At 44.3% G+C, this 18,409-nt stretch overlaps 1 protein-coding gene across 2 annotated transcripts in view; it reads left to right on the top strand.

Moving 5' to 3' along the window:
* The window catches only part of ank1a (ankyrin 1, erythrocytic a), an 85,860-nt gene that overhangs the window by 34,334 nt on the left and 33,117 nt on the right, over positions 1 to 18,409 (top strand). Inside the window, exons 1-2 of one of the 2 annotated variants that reach the window (XM_078285080.1) lie at positions 8,916 to 9,082; positions 17,581 to 17,682. In XM_078285080.1, coding sequence (XP_078141206.1) covers positions 9,056 to 9,082; positions 17,581 to 17,682 — 129 coding nt within the window. In that variant the 5' untranslated portion in view covers positions 8,916 to 9,055. Of the gene's footprint in view, positions 1 to 8,915; positions 9,083 to 17,580; positions 17,683 to 18,409 lie in introns of those variants that run through there. The other variant, XM_071920867.2, reaches the window with a different exon arrangement.

Genomic DNA, 18,409 nt, shown 5'->3' with positions numbered 1-18,409 from the left:
GTATTATATGATTTGAATGTACGTCTATGCCTCTGTCTGTGTTGTGTCTGTGTATCCGTCTGTCTTTGTGTATTTCCCATTGTGCTGTGGTGTTTCTTGTGAGTGCTGTAGACGTTGTGAGTTGTGTCTGTCTTGTGCCAGTGCTGTGCAGCCTTTGATGTGTCAGTGTTGTGTTTGTGTATTGTGGCTATTGTGTATTTCCCATGTCACTGTTTGTCATGTGCAGTGCCTGTGTTTTGTCTGGTTTTATCTGCTCAAACTGTCTGGGATACGTTTTCTGAAGGTTTTATTGCACCTATCTAATAGATGATCTCGAATCCATTTCCACTCAGCGGAGGAGAGATGATCTAAGTGCAATAAGGCTTTTGGGAAACTTGTTCCAGACGACTCTTGCCCCTGATGATTTCCCCTCAAATCCCAGCTCCCCCCTTTGCTCTCATGTCAAACTCCTAAACCAACTCTTCCGATCTCCATATTGCTCCCATACACTTTGGAGCTTCACTGGGGTTGCCTTGAATGAACCTCAGCTAAACCATCTCCAGGTGATGAAACAAATCATTTGGAAGTGCAGGAACACAAACAACAAATAGCTAAAAATGATATGGTCAATACACTCTATCACAGCATGAATAGATGGCTAGTAGATCTCCCTCAAGCTATGCAAACCACCACCAGTCACCATTTGCTCTGGCCAACGGCCCCACACACAACAATATGGAGTACTTCCTTTCCCTTTGGTGGTGCTCATGAATGCGTGTACAGCAATTGTGTTTTTCCCGAATTTCCTTTTGTATTTTATTGTTCCTTTAGTGTGGATGAGTGAAAGAGGATATATATCTTTTTTTAGATTTGCCTCCTTGTTTTTCTGTCAGTTAGGACTATAGACCCAATCGAGTTAGGACTACAAACCCGGTTTATTTTCCTACAGGTGTTCAGACAACACAGCCTCGGTTAGGAAGCAGAAGTTACTAAAGGTTTATGAATAACATAGAAATGGAAAGCAGTGGGTGGGGGAGTAGAATAGAGAATAGGGTGGTCCTATGTCATTTTGGAGAGGGAATATGCGGCTCCTGTGACGGTCCGGTGGGAGCTGAGGCAGAGGGACCTGCTGTGTGCCCAGAGCACAGAGACAGCAAGACAGTGGCACAGTGATAGATCGCCCTGTAGAGCCCAATCCCCCCTCACTGGCCCATCGCCAAGGCAGCAGTGGAAAACAACAGCAGCAAAAACCAAATCCCTGCAACAGGGTGTCTGCTTCCCCAACTAGCATTTACTGGTATCCGTCTCTGCCCGCAACCCTCAATCTCTTCCTTTATCGCCCCTGTCCCGGGATCTCAAGTTCGCACCCGCTTCATTTTATTATTCTCAGCTGTCCGAATAGGGGAAGTGCAAAAGCGGTCATGCCGATTGGCCAGCCGAGCCGCCTGGCGGTTTAAAACTCTCAGCGAGCCTCAAACTGGTCTTACAAAGCATGACTCGTTACCTGAGGGCTGATTTAATTTACACCCAAATGAAACGCTTCATCAAATGCCCCCTCCCACCCCGCTGCCTCCTGTAAGACAGAAATGTGAGATGTCAGAGATTTTGTGTGAAGCCCTCGTCGCCTTTGCCACCATTAATAGTTGCTGTTAGTGGGCCTGCAGAATATCCCTTATCATCCCACAGCTCTAATTACCCCTCATTGAGTCCTTGGAGACAGATGCTCAGGGAGCCAAGCCCCATTCGTCACAGTACGGCTGCATGGCAGACTCAATATGAAAAAAAACAAACTGTCACTCCCTACACTGTCACATAAATTCTCCCCCCTCTCAGTTTCTCTGTTCCAGCTGCTCCCCGGCCCACTGTAGATGCAGACTACATTAGGAAGCCCATTCATGTCCAGCCACCAGCAGTTGGCTGTAATTTGTTTCGGCTAGGGGGGCAGAGTTTAATTTACATGTGAAAGGCCGCGGCGTATACGAATATTGTAACTCTCATTTTCATTCCGGGGTTACTGATACTGGCTTCACAGGATTCAGATTAAAAGTAAAGGGGGGGTTTATTACCATTATGCAAAATTGCAGAAGTTGTGTAATAATGTCTTTGGCCAGATACCAACCTTAGGAAGGAGACAGGAAAGCAGGATTCGCTCCCTCTCTTGCTGACCCATTAGGAGCTGATCTTTTCTGGCTTCTTGCAACAGTGCGATGCCTCTTGGGAGCAATCTGCCCTACAAAGAATACTTGCGATGGAGCCGTCCCAAGTAACTATGGCCTAAATGGCTTTATTAAAAATAAATACAGCCCACACCGAGACCTTCACTGTTATGGGTTCAAAGTCTCTAAAATTGAGTAAAGATATATTAAGAAAGTGGAAAGTGGAAGTTTTGAGTGAGATTTCATGCAGGACTGCAGGTCGCCTAAGTTTCCTTCTGAACAGAAAGTGAACACAATTATGCCAAATACTTAGATTTTTATACTTAGATTTATTTTTCTTCCTCCAGCACATTTCCAATATGCAAACAAGATATTTTTAGACAAGCAAAAGGATAAATGTAGAAACTCACAAGAAGAATATTCAAAAACGTCATGGTATTGTTTGAAGCATCTCTCTGTATCATGAAATATCCAAATCACCAATGCTCTAAAGCAGTGTCCAAACCAAGACATGATGGAAATAGTTCAGATTCTCAGTGGATTCTCAGTGTATGAAGCTTGGCCATATTGAACTGCTACGTCATTTAAGTCTATTTCAGGCTTATAATTGCCATACAGTAAAATGTAGTGTAAGAAAGCAATATTAAGATATGTTGAACTTCCCAGTCAGTGTCCAGCTGATATCAAATGAGAAATCAAGGACATCAATCAATCGTGAAATCAATCAATCGTGAAATCAATCGTGTCCAAACTTTCTCACTTCCCACAATCAATTTAAAAACATTTTACTCAAGAATTTAATCTCTTCTCTCTTTGAAACCTTTTCTGAATTTCTGCTTACTCACCAACCTGTTTCAGGTCCAATCTATTTGATTTATTTTCCTTCACATTTTACCATTACATTGTTTGCCATCAAATCATCTTCTCTGACTTGTGTTCCTTTAGCCACTACTTTTTTTTTACTTTTTCTTTTTTTTTTCCATTTTACTTTTTACAGTCTTTAGTTTGTTCTACTTATGTCTACTGCACCAGCTGTTTTGCATCTTCCATTTAGATCTTGCGCATGTCCAGTATCATCAGTTTTAGTTTGTGTGTGTGTGTGTGTGTGTGTGTGTGTGTGTGTGTGTGTGTGCGTGTCAAAAAGAGAGAGAGAAAGAGAGAGATTGCGTGACGATCAATGTGCATGCATGCGTGCATGTGCATGTGTATTAGGTGAATGCGCTGAGTGCATGGTATGTGTGTGTCTGAATACGGATGATTGTTATGAGCTGCACATGTGTGTGTGTTTGAGCGTGTGTGAGCGTGTGTGTGTGTGTGTGTGTGTGTGTGTGCGAGTGTGTCAGTGCGTACATGTGTGTGTATTTGTGAGTCCGTCTGGCTGTCTGTCTGTGAATATGTACAGTATGTGTGTAAGGCAGCATTAAAGCAGGCAGACAGGGCCAGTGGAGTGTTTGACGTCAGGGTTTATCATCTAACCTTCTGGCTGCCCTTGTCCTGATTGATGAGAGCATCTCCCTTAATTGCTTATCTTTAATATTTATTAACACCACGGTCTCAGATGCACCAGGCAGCTCAGCATCTGCCCCCAGAGGCAGCAGATATTGACTGTTCAGGAAGAAAGCAGATGGTAGATACATCAAATATGTACATATTTGTTAATTCAGAGCTGTCTTTACATTGAAGTATAGTCTTTTTTCGTATTACTTTACGACAGAAGGGGCAGTGTATGAATGAGTCCCTCTTTGCTGCAGACAGTCACTCTGGTTTTTTCTGCTCCTGCATGGGCTAGATGATGATGGAAGGCAGGGAGGGAAGTGCGAGAAAGAAGTCGGGGGCTGACTCAGCATAACATTGTAGATGAAGATGCCATCATACTGTCAACAAGACTCTGGAAGATACACACATCCGCTGAGGCACACACTCACTGCGGCTCCACAGGCGCATTTATTTATTATCACTGTAGCCACAGTTGTGGCTAAGACATCCTCCCTGCTTTCCGCTGTGCCTTGTACCTCGTGCTTTTTCCATCCATCTCTTCTTTCATCTTTTCGCTCGCTGGCCCGTCTCCTCACCTCCTCCCCTCCGTGTGAGTGGGGCTGAGAAATGAGGCTGGTGCTGCACTGAGGCAAGTTGAAGCAAATCATTGGAGCTGTTTACTCTCCCATGGCCCATACATCTGGTCATGACAGCTGACAGATGACATATACACTAGATGGACAGACAGAAAACCTCTAGACATGGAGAAGATGATACTGCAGGAAGGCAAAGGGCCCGTAATGAATGTAAACTTTCCTACAGGGACACCCTAAAAGACTTTAACACTGTTAAAAAAACAGCTATTGGTGATGTACCTTGCATTTCTGGGCCCATTTTGTAGTTTGGTGGTGCATTTTTCTCATTCCCACAGATAACTGCGCAAACGTGGACGATGTGACGTCACATTGAGATATTTTCAGTGCATCTACAATGGAGTTTAATAGCAGAAAAAAAAATTGGCTATCTAAAACATTAACAGTAAACATCAGATTTGGTGTCAGTTCCTCAGAATCAAAGAGAAAGGGCTTCTTTCTAGATTCACCATTTTGCACCGACGTTCAACAATCATAAAGGGAGAAATCCATCATAGAAGAGGCAGAGAGACCAATTTCTCCACCGACAGAAGCCTCAATAGACCAGAATTCAACACAGCAACAAGACACGATGCGTTTGGAGTAAGAAGTGCGACTCTCACTTATTTCTGGACTGGAAAACCTCTCACTCCACTATCACTATTGCTCTCACCACCTACACATACTGAATCCAACAAGTCCAGGCAAGTTCTCCGGGAGTTGTCAAAAGTCAGTCTGGCAAATGTAGGAAATCGCCGACTGAAGTAGACAAAGCAGGTTGAGGGAAAGTGGGTGCACCAAAAAAAATGACAACACGTCAACACAAAATAACTCTTGGAATGCACTGAACATCACAGATGTCACATACTGTAACAGTGTAAGAGTTGGGTGGGATTTTCCTTTAAAAAACATGTTGTGCTGTAGAGGTCTGTTGGACTCTATGGCACTGTACTCCTTCCTCAAAGGAAACAGTAGAGTTTATCATATTATCAGGGGGCTTTTAATAGAATTGCATTATGCCGGCCTTTAGCGTCATTTAGTCATGTTGACAGTGGCAGGTCAACTCCGAGTCCTGGATGGTGGGAGCCTGTATCGGATAGTTTCAGAGCAGTACATTAGGTCTGAATGGAGTCTGAAGTCTTGGGCCACTCCGGCTCTGCACCTATTAACCAGACTGATTGAATTATGGTCTGGCCACTTGGGTCCCCCACCCCCCCACCACCACCACCCCTCTCTCTCTCTCTCTCTCTCTCTCTCTCTCTCTCTCTCTCTCTCTCTCTCTCTCTCTCTCCCTCCCTCCCTCCCTCCCTGGTCAAACAGTTCCTGAGCCTGTGGATTCAAAGGCCCGATGTGTCTGGGATGCAGCAAGGCTCCATACACGTCCAGACTGTTGAGCCAAGGAGCACATCCACAGCTAGTAGAGCAGAAGAAAAAGGCTCTGTGTGTGTGTGTGTGTGTGTGTTGTGGGCTCTCCAAGTGCAGTGTAGTTGGTGCAGTGCAGTGGGAGCCTGTCTGACTGCCTGTTCCACCTGCCTGTTACTAAAGCGGCATAACAGACTGGAGCAGGATGAAGGCACATAAAAAGAAATTAATATTACAGCACAGGACAGGACGAGGCCAACCCAGAGGCTCTGCCATAACACGAATGCCAGTCTCGCCGTCCAGCGTAATCAATTTTTTTTCACCCGACACATGTTGTTTTCACATGAATACACATACGCACACACCAGCAAACACACACACACGAAGATACATGCTATTCCACACGCATCAGTGGAGTTCACCTCTCTCTCTCTCTGCCCCCTCTGATGCTGAGTCAAGCCAAGTTGTGATTGATGGTTAGATCCTTTCTTTTAAATTATGGAGTCTGTGTTCTCAGCCAGCGCTCGGATAACCCTCACGTATGAGAGAGGGAGGCACAGAGAGTTGGGAAGACAGATTCTCCCCTCAGTGATGCTCTCTCTCTCTCTCTCTCTCTCTCTCTCTCTCTCTCTCTCTCTCTCTCTCTCTCTCTCCTTGCACATCTTCCCTCTATATTTCCCCATCTCTACCTCTCCACTTATGAAGATTAATGGGACCCTGGCATTGGTCTGACATATTGCTGCTGTCATTCTTCTCTATTGCCTTCATATTTTCGCCTCTCTTCTTTTCGCTTCCTTTGTCTCTGTATTTCTAACTCCCTGTTTTTGTCTTTCGCAGGTCAGTCTGGCTTTGTTGTCATGTGGGGCCGCGTGTGCATCTGTTTTGGTGTCTTTATGTACAGTATGTATGTATGTATGTCTGTAAGTGAGTCTATGTGTGTCTGAGTGTGGCGAGCTTAATGTAGCTTTGTGAGGAGCTACAGCTAAGGAGTTGGCCCCATGTGTGTGTGTGTGTGTGTGTGTGTGTGTGTGTGTAAGTGATAGGGCAGTGCCAGGGCTGCAGTAATCAGCCCGGCCCAACCCACAGTCTCTTTGGAGCAGTGCTGTAACTGCAGGCCAATACTGCAGAGCTTCACGCTGCCACTAGAGGGCCATTATCCCAAATGGAAATAGTACAACCTCACACAACATCATTGACACATTTGATATCAAAACTATCAAAAGTTTACATATTTTATTTTCAATTCAAAATCCTATGCATGTTTTTCTACTTTGGCAATCAGGCCCTTTCAGAAAAACCATAAATATAGACATATAATACACAGTTGTTTTCTTGTTTTTTTGATTCTTAAAACAAGAATGTGTATTTGTGCCCCTGGATCTGTGTAGTATGAGGCAGTGTGTGTGTGAGAGACAGTGAGGACAGAGGCCAGATGGGAGGAGTGTGACAGTTTGAAGAAAGAGAACTGATAGAGTGTGTGTGTTTATGTTGATTCCTCCCCCACCTTTTCAACTCTGCCCTCCGTTCTCGAAGCATCAGGAAACGGGCAATAAACCCCCACAAGGCAGCACACGTGGACGGCTGTGGGCCTTTATCCTGCCAACAAGGGGGGCAGGAGACGGGGTCTAGAGGGCACGTCTGTCCCAAACCTAAATCAACCCTGTTACAAAACAGGAGAGAACATTATATCAGGACCTGCGACCTGTCTGGGCCACACACTTAGATAATGAGACAGTTTTCCCTCCATGCACCTCGGGGACACTCTTTGGAGCAGAGGGCTTAGTCGCAGACCAGGTACTCATGACACTGGGAGTTTGAGTCCAGCCCACAACCTGCGTCTCATGTAATGCCTTTTTATGGTCTTCTTCGTCTCTCTACTTTTGTCTCAGGTAAAGCAAAAATGCTTTAAAAGCTAATTCCAAAAAAAGAATGAGAATGCTTTAGTTGATCTTGCCGAATCAGAAGCTATTTCAGTTGTTTTTCAGGCAGTTTCAGAACTTAATTCTCAGCCATTAGCACTCAATGGACACCAGAAAACCTCCATCATCACCCACTTGATTCTGCTAGTCTTAAAGGAAGTCCTATCCTTAAGGACCTGATAAGTTATCGTCCCTCTCCTCAGTTTAGTTTCCCTCTACAGGCTGAGCCAGCGGTGGGACAGAGCTGAGGTTTTCGTCCGAGGGGAGATTTTCTATCCTCTTTAGTGGAAGACCACAGGCTAATTTGTCATGTCTTCATGGACATTAGCGGCTGCAGTCCCCTGCCCCACATTCTTTGGCTGTGGAACTCTCATCAGTGTCTAAACCTAAGGCTGCGGACAGGAGAGGCGACCCACGTGATGTTTTTGCCCAGGTCACGGTCCAGTGCCACTGAGTAGTGTGTAGCCCCCTCTCTACATCGCCCCCTCCTTCCCCGCTCCTACAAGCATTTATCTCTCTGCATGGTTTTGGCAGCGATGTGCTTTTCCCAGCATTTAGCCAGGAGAGGGAGAGAGGAGGGGAGAGGGAGAGAAAAGGAGGCCTTTTCAAGCGGGGAATGACGGACGCTTTATTAAAAGAGGCAGGGCCCTTTGAGAGGCTGGCCCCTCGGTGCTCCCCCCGCCCCGTGTGTCTGGCCCATTGTCACGGGGCGGTGGCAGCGCCCCCCCGCCGGGCGCTTTGTCACTGTAAGTCACCTCACAGACTGAAACAGACCCGCTCCGAAAACACAGCCATTCTCCACAGTAACACTACGCTATTCTGGTGTTGCCCGGTTCAAGAAAAAAAAGATTGTCTGGCTGTCACAAAACATACAGGAGACACAGAGATGGGCGTGACGTGTAGGGAAGACGGGACAGCAGAAAGGAGGGATCAAGTTGGGGTGAAACGGAGAGCTGGGGTTGCAACAAAACAACAAAACGTGAAAAGTGGAGAGAGGATATATGGGGTGGAGACGGAAAACGGGATATAGAGTGTGTCATGGAGGATAGAAGATGGGGAAAAAGATGGAGAAAAAGTAAAAGGAGAGAGAGGGTGAGGTAGAGAGTGAGGCAGAGTTAGAGAAACTGAGGAAAGAATAGGCAAAAAATGATGACAGGAATGGTAGCCTAGATATAAGCAAGAAACCCATGGTGAGAGTGTGTGGGGCGCCCATTTGTTTTTGGCTGTGTGTGAAATGTGTGTCTTTAGATACAGGCAGCATTCCTCTAGAGATAAACCCCTGGGCCCCCGTCCCCTCGCCCCCACCCTCCCCCGTCTCTCCTCCCACCACGCCGGGCCCTGCTTACTCAAGTGTGTGTGTCTGGGTGTGTGTGTGTGTGTGCGCGCGTGTTTACGTTGGACAGGGTCTGCGTGCCCTGTACCACAGCACTTGCAGGGGGGCAACAGAAAGACAGCTGTGTGTTTTTGAGCAAAAGAGAAAAAAGGTTACGACAGAAAGTGGAGAGAGAAAGAGAGTGGAGGGCCAACAGGCATGCCAGTCAAGACCGTCACTTTTGGAGTGAGTACTACAAACTCTGCTGTCTTTTCCATCTCCTCTGCGCCTTCCTTCCCCTACAAACTCACTTCATCTCTTTTCCCATCACTCTTTCTTTTATATTATCTGTCTCTATCCGCATCCTTCTTGACCAGTCTTACTTTATTGCTGTCTTGTTTGCAGTGGTTTGTTTTGCCACCAAATCCCCGGTTGCATTTTCTTCTGATCTAATGCACCTGCCAACGCTCCCTGCCTTTATCCTTTCACCTCAGACAGTGAGACAGTGATGGGCCAATTCTTCTGTCACTGGCTTTTTTCCCAGTTTAAATTCATTGTATCATATTTACTCTGTCTCCGACACATGAATATTGATGTATTATTATTGACTTTTTGTCCATTCTGTTCTGGCTCATTGTTTTATTCAGCCTTTCTGTTTGCTCAGCTCCAGCTATGTACCATTCTGTTCTCCGTCTCTATCCCTCCACATCAACTATTTGGAGACTATACTCCCTGGCTCCGCTTTCACCGCTCGGTCTTCTTTTCAGTCATGAATATGCCCATCGCCTTTCTGACTGACACTGACAGAGAAAAATGAGAGACACAAAGAGAGGGAGAGAATGAGTGTCAGATGGAGGGCATGGAGATGATGAGGAAAGAGAGGTCGCACACAGTGTAAACACTGCGCTCGGCTCTGTAAGAAGGTGATGTGTCACTCATGTAACACGGGCTTATTTCTCAAGATTTTAGCCGAGGCCCTAAAGTAGAGAAGGGACTTTAAAAACTAGTCGTTATTCTCTCATCGCTTACAAAACGAAAAAGGAACCTCTCGATCAAATTCATTAGAAGTAGCCTCCCATAGCAACGCAAGGGGAGGGAGCTTGATTGCTTGGGAGTATCTTTGAGAGTTGTGATGCCTGGGCGTCCGAGATTAGCAAGTTGTGTAAGTGTGTGTGCATGGGCGTGTTTCCTCTTCTGTATTCCTCCTTAATCTTGTTTTTGACTTCATTTGTTTCTCTGTTTGATGTTCAGATTGTATGATGTCAACCAGGATTAGCTGGTGGTAAGTAAACTAGAGGTCAGTAAACTGATTAGTGGGTCAATTAACAAGACTCTTTTATCGTGGCGTCACTTAAGACTGTACTATGGACTATATATTCTATTGAGCCAGTAAATTTGGCAACGCAGCAGATTCACAAGCCCCTGCTGCCTGAATGTGAGTGCTAATTCTGTGCTAACCAGGGTTTACATAGGGAAATAGAAGATGCAGTTGTGAGCTTTTAGATGATGCAACTTGTAGAAATGCACCGATTGTATTAGTAGTTCATATCTCTGAGGATGAACTGTAGTTAATTTTACAACAATGTCGCTGGATTTGGTTCACCTCAGGATCCTTGGAACTTAATTGTAATGAAAAGCATAGAATCAGCTCTGTTCTGTATAGCTGTTCTTTTCAAAGTATTTCACACCTGGTATTTCATCATCAAGTTATTTCATTTCTTCTAGAGTTAAGAGAAACATACTATGAAAGAGCCTGGACAATGGTCACTTAAAATAGTCCAAAACACGCATATATAGCTGAGGCTCACAACACCGCTATACATTTCTGGGGTTGTCTGTAGCTCTTTTAGTAGGTACAGTACTCAAACCATATTAGTCAACAGTATGTCCTCATGTTATATTTAGTTCAAAGCTTTAGTTTGACTATAATTCCCTTTCATTTCATAGATTTTGGATCTATCTAATGTCTGGACACTAAGAGTCACACCCTGAAGTGTAACTACAGCGCAAAAGTAGCCAATTTAGCAGTTTACACAATTAATCTATCTAATAGTTAATCTCGTAAAAATCAGTTACTCATATATGCTTTATTTAACCTGTTTTATTCATAATAATTACTGCTGTGTTACCATGAAGTAAAGCACAGGATGTTTACCAGAACTTGATCCTATTCTCCATAGGCTCCAAGCCCTATCGCCACCCTATGGCTTTCACTCCCTTTTTCATTCCACAAAAGATCGCAATAACCATGACAATCTCATCTACAACTGCGGAGGCTGCGGCAGGGGGCAGATATAAAGAGACAATCAATGAGTAAGGCAGGGACAAACAGTGGGATACAGAGAGGGGGAGGCTGGGAGTGTGAGAAAGTAAATAGTAAAAATGGGACAAGATGCCTTGCCAGATATAGGAGATAGAAGCAGATAGACAGATGGTCAGACAGACAGGCAGAACTACAGACAGACGGACAGTGTTGAGTGGGAGACTGTAACAGGTCCATCCCAGTACCCCGCTTGCTTCCTGTAAATGTGTCCATAGCTGAACGGTCCCATGGGTCTCGGTCTGACTGACTCTACACTTACTACATCACTATAGCCGGAAACAACCTCCTGGCTGCTCAACCACTTCAAGCAGGCTGAGAGATGAAGGGAGAGATGGAGGCCAGAGAAAAAAGGACAGAGAAAGAAAATCAATTTCCAGGACAAATGCAAGTCAGCAGAAAAGGGAGATGAAATAGCTGTTTAAGCCCTCTGCAGGAATTTCCATATCCAATGTTCTGCTTCAACTAGTATGCTGTACAGGAAATGTCCAATCATACGATGTGTTTAAAGACAGTCAGATATTGATTTAGCACAAAAATGGCAGAAATTTACGAAGGGTTTGTCATGCTTGTACAGTTTGCGTTGTCTAAAGCTCAGGAAAGTGTGGATTAATGCAACTAAAGCAGGACTTTGGACATGCTGAACGTATGCACCTTATTTTCACCTTTCTGCTGTGTGTACAAATAGCTGTGGTGGCACTTAAAATATTTATGATTTGCACCTGGTGCTGTGCCTGCAACTTCATGTTGTTCCGTGTGTGTGTGTGTGTGTGTGTGTGTGTGTGACTATGCCTGTGTATGTGAATTTTATTTTCATATTAATGCTTAGTATTTTCTTAGGTAATAGTCCCATATCCCAGTAAAGTCACCCTGAGTCTTTGGCAAATATATTCTCCCATTGACATTCAATGGAACAGCTCCAGTATTTGCCTCTTGGTGACATTACCAAGAGTGTCTTGACTCTCTTTTCTCCAGCAATGGTTGGGACCTATTTAAGGTTAGACTGAACTGTCCCAGATGGGACGGACATGTCAGTGTTTATTACACTGTGGTCCAAAATGGGTCATCCATTCTGGTTAATCCATATGACAAGAGTGCTAGTATGTTTTAATTAGTCTAGATATAGCTAAAACAACCATTCAGTCAGATGACAAACATTGGATCATTATCTGTTATCTGAATCACCCCAGAAAGCATCCTTTAGTAAAATCACAAAAAAAGAACCAAAAAAAATAAATGTATCTGAAATTTGACTGAAAACTTGCAACTGACATTTCAACTTAAAAGAATCATATAATGAATGAATGCTCAGTTGCTCAACTCAGATAATACAGCTAATACACAGCTAAGTACATAAGTTACATCTAGTGAATCATCTTCCCTCTAAAAGTATAACATACAATGGCCAAAGCCAGAATTGTAGGTTTAAACATCTATTTTTTTGATATAATAACATGTAAGATTCGACAAAAATGCACAACATTTTTGCTGTGTGTGTGTGCATGTGTGCATGCCTGTGTGTGTATACACGTGCAAATGTTCTTGGCTTGCTTACTTGAATTAATTCACTAGTGTTAATGTATCATTATGTATTGCAGGCCATATAGAGTGCAGGCTCAGCGCTGGTGGTTGCATCCGTTCCAAAGCAGGTCATTGGTTAGCTGCATGTGTCAGCCTCACACAAAGGTCTATAGGGAGCGCTGGAGGAGGAGGCTCCCTCAGGATCAATAGCCCAACTCTTGTGCCTTTCCATGGGGACGGAGCCTCTGACAGGACGGCTCCATACTGTCTCTATGGCTACAGTTACAGTTGTCGTTTCAATGCGACTTTTATCATCTGATCATGCCAGGGTGCATTAAGTGAAAGGTCTGGACAACTAAAGCTCACACTGCTATCAGATCTACAAAAGCAGATATGGAAGTGGTCAGGCTCGCACTGTGATTGGAATTCTACATTCTGCACGGCACATACAAGCAATATAAAGAGAGGGAAAGGGCACAAAACAATGCACAAACAGATTTAAATACAGCCACTGGACATGGAGACATAAAATGCAGGAGATATAACAGCCATTTTCAGGCCAAATGTGCACATATAGCAATGTGTTCTTAAAAAATATATAAAATCAGATCTCGAAAATCATGTTAAAATGATAAGACATACCTGTATGTCTCTACTTTCTACTCGTTGTATTGTTCCCTTCTATCAAAGCATCACAATGTCTTATTTTCAGCAACGCTTTATTTCTCTCTCACACAAGAGAAAAACCACACACAGAGATTCCATTTGGTTCCATTCAATATGAACACACACTCTCTCTCACACACACACACACACACACTATAGATCTTGTGTGAAAATAATGATTCCTTGGCTCTGTTAGGTGTCATACATACTACTATTGTGAGAGATAGTATTCGCTTGCAGAGGAGAGGATTCTCACGACTGGGGTGCTAATCTTAGGCATACTCATGCATACACATTCTGTTCACAGCAACACACATACACACACATATACATTGAGTTTTCGCACACTGCAGTCCACCAGCGAGGGGGTGATGTCATTCTGTCTGCTGCAGCACCAGCGGAGTAAGCAAGCGAGGGAGAGAGAGAGAAATCAAGAGAGAGAGAGGAATGCAAGATAGAGGGGATAGAGAAGGAAAGGAAGGAAACAAACTGATCACAGATTAAGTAGGGGGAGAAGGGAGATCAGGCCAGGAGGTTGTTCCTGTAATGTGATAAAGGAATAATTTTACTTGGTAATATTGAGCTTCATTATGAGGAGGCTGGCACTAGTTTAGCCCGAGGACAGTGGAATGCCCATGGCACGACAGTGTGTGTTGGTAATGCTAATGTTCACGGCAGAGCTGACGAGCAGGTTATTGTCTGTTTCTTTCGCTCCAAACAGTATGATTAATGTGCCTGCTGATTTCTCCTCAGCCCCAAAGCTTGTCCACGCTCTATGGGAATAATAAGAAAGGGACACATTCATCTAAATCACACTGGAGTCTGGCAAAACGTAGCAGAGGAATTACCACAGAACATTTTTAGGCTGCTGTGTGTGTGTATGTGTGTGTGTTTGCACAAGTACGTATACATGTGCACTGTAAGTTTCTTTCCGAGTTAGGGGATGGGTGTGGTTCCCCTTCATACTTATCTCACTGCACCACACACTTCTCGATACACACAAACATGTACTGTAGGGCACATAAGTTCACCACTAGGCACAGTTTTACCTTGGTGGAAAACTAAATTTGCTTTCACTAGCTCGCCTCTCTCTGTGGGATTCCAGTGTGTGTCTGATGTCCCGTTAACTCCAGCAGGCTGTTGTGGGGGGGCAGTGGCCCGAGTCCAGGGGGTTGGGACGCCAGCGGAGGGGCCTCAGTCGGGGTCACCATGGTGTTACCATGCCACCATTTGCTGCGCGACCACGCATATTGTGTTAGTTTGTGGGTGCGTGTGTGTGTGTGTCATCAGCTGTACTTGCTCAAACTTTGTTGAGAGGATTTTCCCTGTATCACCATGGCAGAGTCTGCAAACAGCTCACACTACCCACTACAAAAGTCTGCTGAACTACAATCTGCACTGTGCTAGATTGTATGTAGAGCACAGTGTGTGGGAAGTATACCCATACAAAAAGATTTTATAAAAATCATGTACGGCCTGCTTTCTATGATTGTATATATTTAGCATTTATATATATGATACCTATAAGTTTAATAGTATGAAAGTGGCCACTTTCATAGTAAGTCATATAGCTTACAAGAATCAAAGTACATTTTTGTAAAGCCTCACATAAGTTACTTGCTATGAAAGTGGCTACTTGCATATAAGGAACATAGCTTTATTCACAATGGCAGAACATTGTGAATCTTTTGGGGTAGGCCTGTTTGATACCAAATGGGTTCTTAGACACACACACGCACACACACACACACACACACACATATGGGCAAGCACATGTGCGCACACTGACACACGCTCACAAAGATGTACATGCTGAAAGAGTGCCTATTTCTGCAGGGAGGATGGTGTATCTCAGTATGGTGATCGTAACTCTTGTGACAGGTGTGTGTAGGGTGAGGACTGGAGGTGTGTTGGAGTCAGTTTGTTGTTCTGCAGCCATCTGGAGGGAGGGGGTTTTGTGGGATATCATCTTTCCCAAAGTAAAAGTGAATGAGGGAGAGAGAGAGAGTGAGTATGAGAGTAAGACAGTGGGAGGAGGGAGACCATGGCTGACAGCTTGGCAACTGTGAGTAAATGAATGGGTTTTACTGAGACACTGAGCAGACTAAAATACCAAGTAGAGACTTTATGTTTTGAGGTGTTTATGTTTTTAAGGTGTTTATGATTTAAATTTTAAATAATTAGCAGGTGTTACAATTGTAACTTTAAATGAAAGTAAATTTAATAAGCACCATTGTTCTGATTATAGTGTGTCCAGTGCTCTTATGTTGTCTCACCTTGTGGTGTCTCACCTTGCCTGTGTGTGTGTGTGTGTGTGTGTGTGTGTGTGTGTGTGTGTGTGTGTGAGGGTGTGTGTGTGTGAGGGTGTGTGTGTGTGAGGGTGTGTTAGCTTCTCAACAGTCTGTGAGTGCACAATGACAGAATTGATCACTAAAAAGACAGCCGTCGGTAGTTTGAATTAGACAGGGATGATCAGAATAGAAAAGAATAAAGTAGAACTTTATGGTCCACACCAGGTGGAAAACTGTCTTTGAGAAAAAGAAAGTGACAGGGAGGATTTAAAAAAAAAAAAAAAGAAGTTTGGAAAGAATGACAATGACTCAGAGACAAGTGGCTCTCCAGGAGTCGTTATACTTCCCACAAAGCACCAGGATTTATGCCTGTAGGGAGAGGACTGCGGGAGACCGTAGGAAGTTCATCTGATGAAACATTGTCACTATATATTTGACGAGCCCTCTATCTCAGAGAGGAGGAGTGAGGAGCGCTGTATGTCTGCAGCTCAGCTGTCAAGCTTAAAGACCTACCAGACTGTCACAGACATGACGTTTTGCTGCTTCAGGCAGCTGAAAGTGAAAAAGAAAAAAATCCTTTTCTTCTTTTCCCCGCCATTCCCTCTCCCTATAAACTCTTTTTAAAGTGACCTCCCTCTTTGCTCAGTGCTGTGCCACTGGTGTCATGCTGAGTGTGTTTTGGTGTCATTTGTTGCTATGCCTCCGCTTCGGGCATGTGGACCCTTTCTCCTTTTTAGCCAGGCTTTCTCTCTCTCAAAAGAGGACCAGCAACCCCGTCGCAACAATAGACAACGCAACTGAAGGCAGTGTGTTATGAAGTTGAGCAAATCCATTTCAATGGTGTTTAATGGTAGCATGCAAGTATGCGTACATTTTTGTTTTTTGTTTTCTTTTTTGTTTGTTTCTTGATCAGAAAATGTTACCATATAAGGCTTATGATTGAACTTACATTCTACATTGCTTTGAAGCCACATGTCTAATCCCTGGTAGAGTGAAATGTGGGCTGAGCTTCCTGACCAGGATGTTGAGATAGCTGGTAAGATGGAGTGAGGAGGATGCAGGGAGGGGATGGGCATGGGGAGAGAGGAGATTATGTAAATGAAATGGAAAGGTGCAGGGTTTGCCGCAGTAGAGTTTCTCCCTGTGGTTCTCCCTCGATCTCTCCGTCTCTCCACCCTCTCTCTCTCTCTCTCTCTCTCTCCCCCCCTGTGCCGCATGAGTGATCCTGTTTCAGCCTGGGAGAGGCATGAAGCCCTCAGACGCAAACAAAACACAGACAAAAACACTAGGCATGCCATGTGCCGGACCATGAGCCAGGACACTCACCAAACTCTCTCTCTCCCTCTCCCCCTCTCTCTCTCTTTCCCATTCACTTTCTGGCTCACTCTTTCTCTCGCTCTCATTCACACACACACACACGTGTGACTGCTGGGCAGAGCCGACACACCAGAGACCGACAGTATTATCGCCCTTGCCTTATCACCTGGGTACAGAGGAGCAGATAGAGCTGTGGACAGATTTCTAGAGGCTTTGAGGGAACAGGACTGGAAGACCAGTTTACAGTCAGAGGGGAGTCTGTGTGTACTCCAATCACCTGCATGCCCTCCCCTCAAACACACACACACACACACACACACATGAACACAGTGTCTCCCACACTTCAAGGCCCTTGTCTGCGAGGCCAAAGGGATGGAGATTTTGAAACTGCACTGTCCAAAATCCCAAGGGAGGAGTGAAATGAGAGGAAAACTGATGGATGAGTTATTTTACTCCGTTGAGTCCGACAAATGTATTTTCTGCCTTTTTGAAAATAACCTAAACTCTCTATCTCCCTCTCCATTTTCCCTTACACCTCTCTATTCCTCTCCCACTACTTTATGTGTCTCTCGCTCTCTCTTATACCCCCCCCATCCCCCTCTCTTCTCCTCTCTCTGCTTTGCTTGCAGGCAGATGCTGGCAACAGTTTTCTCCGGGCGGCCCGTTCTGGTAACCTGGACAAGGCCCTGGACCATATCAAAAATGGCATTGATATTAACACAGCCAATCAGGTGAGAGAGCTGCACAGTCCCCAAATTGAAGTAATAGCTTTGAAGACTGTCAAGCTCCAGTAAAGATCAGCCAGTGCTTTTGATTTATACTCGCCATTCTTGGTTTTGTATTCACATCAGACGATTTTTTGCTTCTCCACAAAACTGATCTTCAATTGCATTGCGTCACAGTGTGGGACAAGAAGAGTGATGTGTGTGTGTGTGGGACAAGAAGAGTGATGTGTGCATAGATAGTTGAGGAGTTAGCCTCCCGCCTCTGGATAAAATCCTGCCAAAAGTTTGTGTTCTGTGTCTCCCGCTCTGCTTTCTAACTGATTAAATAAAAAATACTGAAGGCAAGTAGACGGCCCACTTTCCTTTTTAAAGAAAGAATAGTAATGTGTGAATGGGAAAGGCAACACAATTTAGCTAAAGGCACTTAAAACCTATTACAGAATGAGTCATTTCTCTGTCCAGATCAGATCCAAACAGAAAAATTATCTACTTATACCACTACCGGCTCTGAAAAGAGTGAGAGCTTAAATTATTTAAAAAATGGAAAAGAGGGTACATAATTCAAATTAATTAATTGCTGAACTGCTGGTTTTAATTGTCTGAAATTGTACTTTCTACACCAATTTAAATAGCCTGTCAGTGGGAGGACTGTAATATGTTTGATGTTATATCTGGCAAAATGTATGGTTTAGTTGGGGATTTGACTTCATAAATAATGTTTTATGTTCTGTTT

Source organism: Centroberyx gerrardi, chromosome 8 (genome assembly GCF_048128805.1).
Source record: "Centroberyx gerrardi isolate f3 chromosome 8, fCenGer3.hap1.cur.20231027, whole genome shotgun sequence".
NCBI classification, from domain to species: domain Eukaryota; kingdom Metazoa; phylum Chordata; class Actinopteri; order Beryciformes; family Berycidae; genus Centroberyx; species Centroberyx gerrardi.
This window is presented reverse-complemented; position numbering and strand designations above follow the sequence as displayed.